This window comes from Zeus faber (genome assembly GCF_960531495.2).
Source record: "Zeus faber genome assembly, chromosome: 3".
In the NCBI taxonomy this organism is placed as follows: domain Eukaryota; kingdom Metazoa; phylum Chordata; class Actinopteri; order Zeiformes; family Zeidae; genus Zeus; species Zeus faber.
This window is the reverse complement of record NC_137190.1, coordinates 15,035,687-15,040,686: the sequence shown is the minus strand read 5'-3', so window position 1 is coordinate 15,040,686 and position 5,000 is coordinate 15,035,687. Positions and strand designations below refer to the sequence as shown.

Sequence of the window (5,000 nt, the reverse complement as noted above, 5' to 3'; positions counted from 1 at the left end):
AGGAGAGCGGTTCACGTGCGAAATGTGGCGTCGCCGCCGCCTCACACACTGCTGAGCCAGCAGCCACACGGCTAATTCAGTGCAGCCAACACCTCCCTCGTTCTCCCTGCACACGCACACACACACACACACACACACACACACACACACACACACACACACACACACACACACACACACACACACACAGACACACACACACACACACACACACCAATGTTTTCCACTTCAGTTAGTCATTTTTTGACGCCCCTTTTCACCCCTTCGTCCATCTCTCTTTCTCTCTTCTCCCCCTGGAAAGGCAAACCTAATAACCCTTGCTCTTGTTCTCGCTTTTCTCCTCTCCCTTGCTCTCCTTCTATCACTCTTTCCCAGGGGTTCAGTCTAAATGAGGGTTATTTATTACGCTGTCCTGTCTTTCTCCTCTGCTGCAGGAACACTGTTTCTGTCACAGCGTCGTTCTTTCTTCCTTCCTTTGCAATGCGCTCGGACACACCGTCACGTCTCACCCCAACCAATAAATATATCTTTACAAAGTGCAGTCTGTAGTATACACTTATCAAAGCCGTGAAACACCCTGGAACCACACAGGCACGCGTGCGCACACACACACACACACAAACACGCACACGCACGCACGCACGCACGCACACACACACACGCACACACACACACACACACACACACACACACCTCCAGCAGCTGAGCGATGGACGTGTCGCCCACCTGGAGCACGGCCAAGGTGTGACGCTAAACCTTGAGTCTGCCTCTTCAACCTCAGGTCGCCGTCTCTCTCTCTCTCTCTCTCTCTCTATCTCTCTCTCTATCTGATGGTCTCTCCCCCCTCTTCCCTCACTATCTTCCATCCGTCGATCTCTCTTTCTGTTTGTCAAAAATCATAAGCTATACCCTTTGACATGTTAATATCATGTATGATCATGAATCACATCCTATATCAGTCGTATCATATCATGTGTAATGTACAGTATCTCTATAAATAAAAGCAGGTGATCTATATTTTGTTCAACTTTCCTTCCCACCCACTCATTCATCCGCCCTCTCCTTTCCATCACCTCCCCTTAGTTACTTATTTCTCTATTCCCCCTGTTCTCCATGCCCCCTTTCAGTACCCCCTCCTTTCTCTCTGGCTCTCCTATGTTCTATGTGAGGAGATAAGAAGGAAGTGACTGTGAGGAGGACCAGGGACGGATGAGGGTGAGATGGAGTGAAGGGCGGTATGAAATAGTAAAGCAGAGCTGGGGAAAGAGTTAAGTGGTGAAAGGGATGGAGAAAGAGAGAGCGAGAAAGAGAGACAGAGAGAGAGAGAAGGAGGAAGGGGACTGGGGGTGTGTGACATGGGAGTCCCCAGAGTCTTAATTATCACCGTATGAATTATTACATCTGTAAAACGCCTACACACACACGCACGCACGCACGCACACACACACACACACACACACACACACACACACACACACACACACACACACACACACACACACACACACACACACACACACACACACACGCACACACCTCTTGGTCTCCCCTGGTGCAGTGGATCTCCACTCTTCACTCTCCTAGGGCATTATCCCTCTATCCCTCTACTCTCTTATGTTGTCTTTCTTTGCACCCTCGCTTCCAGTCTGTGTTTTATACCATTCTGTTACACTGTCTTCCGGTCGGCATCATGTTCTTCCTGATTCTGTTTAATGTTTCAGCTAAACTGCATTCTTCATGTAATAAATAATAGATTGGATGGTGTTTTGACGATTTGTATGATATTTACCCTGTTCTCTGATATTTACCATGTCACGTTTATCATATTAATATCCTACAATCAATACCCGATGAATATCCCCAAACTGTCTCACAGCATTTTTTTTTCTCATCTTTTAATTTTGCTTTTATTTCACATTTGGCGACGGTAAAATTGCTGGTCCCATATTAAAACACCTCCCCAACCCCCTTTGGAAGCAGAGAATGTCGAGAGAGGCCTGGACAATAACGAAACTGGCCTCATCCCACTCTGCAGTGAGAGTAGAGACACACACACACACACACACACACGTAGACGTATGTGTGTGTGTGTCTGTGTGTGTGTGTGTGTGTGTGTGTGTGTAACATCTCACAAATCTACATAACACTAATTCAGCGTACCTGGTATGGATAGAGCGTCACCCCTCCATTGGTCCTGGTCTGGTGCTGGTGGGCCTGCAGAGCTGCCGCACTCAGCACGGTTCCACTCCCGTTGCCGCTAGTGTTAACACCGTTATTTCCGTGACTGGTGGCGGTGAGTGAGGCCCTTCCAGATCCGGGAGACCCCGTCCTTCTGTCCACCCCACTGGCAAGACCCAGAGAGCTGGGCTTGGACCCAAGTCTGTGACCTGAGCCTGGAGCCTGCGGGTTGGAGGTTTGACCCGCCGAGGGACTCCCGTGGGCAGACGTGGGTCCGTGGCTGGGGCTGGGGGTCGGGGTCTGGATGGGGCTGAGGGAGGGCGAGTGGGGGGGCTGATACAGGCAGTGTGACGCTGCTGCTGCTGCTGCTGCTGCTGCTGCTGCTGTGGAGGTGGAGGAGGAGGCGGGTGAGGAGGAGGCAGAGGGGAGGAAAGGAGGAGGCCAGTCCTTCGAACCGGGCATTCCGGGCGCTCCGGATGCTGCCGTTGAGCCCGGCAGGCCTTGAGGCGCGTGGCGGCCGAGCACGGACGTGGGGGAGGACGTTGGGGACAGATCCCATTGGTCGAGCGTAAGGACCATGTGCACAGCCTCCTGTTTGAGCTGGGTGAGGTGGGTGGAGCACACATCGCAGCGGCTGTCGCGCTCGTTCCACGCCCGCCGAGAGCTGTTGGGCACCTGCAGCTTGTCGTGCAGGAGGAGGGAGAAGGAGGGATCCTGGATGGGGGAGAGGGACACAGAGGGCTGGGAGTTAGTTTGACTTCTCCAGGAATAGACACAACAAGGCAATAAGAAGACCATATGTCGCTGAGCTGCTCTGGAGGATAAGAACGAGGGAAACTTGGCAACAGTAATAAGAAAAGGAGAGAAGCGGAGGGGAGGGGAGGAAAGGGCAGGGAAGGAGAAGAGGAGCGAAGGGGGGGAGTCGGAGAGGATAGGACAGGGAAGGAGAAGAACGGATGGGGAAAAGGACTACACATGAGTAGATATATGCAGGGGAAGGTATTTGCAGACATTGGAAGCACAACTATCAAACCTTTGAGGTGATGTGAAACACACACACACACACACACGCACACACACACACACACACAAAACCACACAATCTAATCATATTGATTCTCGCAAAAGATAGAGAACGATAAGAACTGTATGTGTGTGTGTGTGTGTGTGTATGTGGGTGTGTGTGTGTGTGTGTGTGTGTGTGTGTGTGTGTGTGTGTGTGCACCTTCATTGTATAGTTGTATTGGAGTGTGAATATCCTTCTATTTCTCATGTTGTGTGTTTTTAGATGTGCGTTTATCGCGTGTGTGTGTGTGTGTGTGTGTGCGTGTATATGTGTGTGTTTGTGTGTGTGTTCCCAAGACTAATTGGAACCACTCAGACAGAGCAAGGCTCCTCCAAATCTCCTGCCACAATCCACTCTCAATATCAAGTAAACAAGTCCTTTTGCACACATACACAATAAGGCGTACACACATACACACATATTATGTGGAGGCACTTTTATTTTTAATTTGTATTTATTTTCCATTTTTCTCATGTTTTTTTACAACCCAATCCCAGTTTATACCGTAAAGATTCCTTTCCTTTAAAATGGATTTCTAAAATGATTTTGAAGGGCTTTCAAAAGGGGTTGCTCCAGCTGAAGAATCCCATCTGGTTCCTAAACTGCAGAGAAAATGATTTATGATTTAATAATTTGATGGACAATAAGATTGACTCTGAATATAGGGCTGTACCACATCTGATTTGGCTGTACAATATGAAGATTTGACTATTTGTTCCTTTTGGGTTTTTTTCATAATAGACTATCTGGCAATCAGAAAAAAAGTTTCAGTGATGTTTTGGACCATATTAACATGGTGAAATGCGACACAGTCATGGGAACATATTTTTGAGAATTTAAAAATCAATAAAAGACAGCTGCAAATGATGCAAGATTTGAATTGTTGGATTTGAATCATGAAACAGGGAGCACATATGTATTTCTTTTTAAGTCAACCTCTTTTAACCTAAAAAGCAATGTGTAAAAGAATAAACAAATGAAACAGTTAAAATAAATAAAAATAAACAAAATAAATTAACAGCAATGCCGCTATGAAATAACTGACATCTCATCTTCAACAGAGTAGGCCTACTTCTTAATTTTTCTTTGAACATAAAAAAAAACTATTAATACATCTAAACAAGAATAAATAAACACATTTAATTATTTAAGATTGGAATCATTTTTAGATGAAAATAAAAACTGCAGGCCTGAATTTTTTTTATAAATTCATGCCATTGTCCGCTTTGAAATAATAACTTCTTCAACAGGATAGGCTTATAAGGCTACTGCATTTCTCTTTAAACATAATAAATACATCTTAAGTGTAAACGAATGAATAAACAAATTAAACCCTTGCAATTTAAGATTAAGATTCGATTTCGGTTTATTTGTTTAACGCACCCGCTAGCCCTGCTAGAATATAAAAATATATCTATGATTCCCCTCAAGGGCGTGTCTAGCTTTTTGGGGGCCCCTATTTTGTGAAGCTATGGAGGGGGGATTCCAGACCCCCTAAGGTGGTCCTGGGACGTGCATTTAACATTTACATGCATCAATCTGGTGCACTTTAAGAGGAATCGAGGCTCGATCCGTGAAAAAATATTCTAGGGCTCCGAGTGAGGTGGTGGGGTTGGAGTCGGGCGGGGTCAGCAGTTGGTGCCACATGTATGTGCCTGACACCACCAGAAAGCTGAGACCCGAATGAATCATTTCAGATGCAGCTTGACACTGTAGGTATGTCTATATTTTTCATTGCACCTTATAAAAGTATAAA

At 46.3% G+C, this 5,000-nt stretch overlaps 1 protein-coding gene across 1 annotated transcript in view; it reads right to left on the bottom strand.

The window, feature by feature from the left end:
* Positions 1–5,000, bottom strand: part of kif26ba (kinesin family member 26Ba) — a gene marked incomplete at its 5' end in the record, with an annotated part of 82,683 nt that overhangs the window by 52,958 nt on the left and 24,725 nt on the right. The window contains one exon of the mRNA XM_079998221.1: positions 2,161–2,892. Coding sequence (XP_079854347.1) covers positions 2,161–2,892 — 732 coding nt within the window. The remainder of the gene's footprint in view (positions 1–2,160; positions 2,893–5,000) is intronic.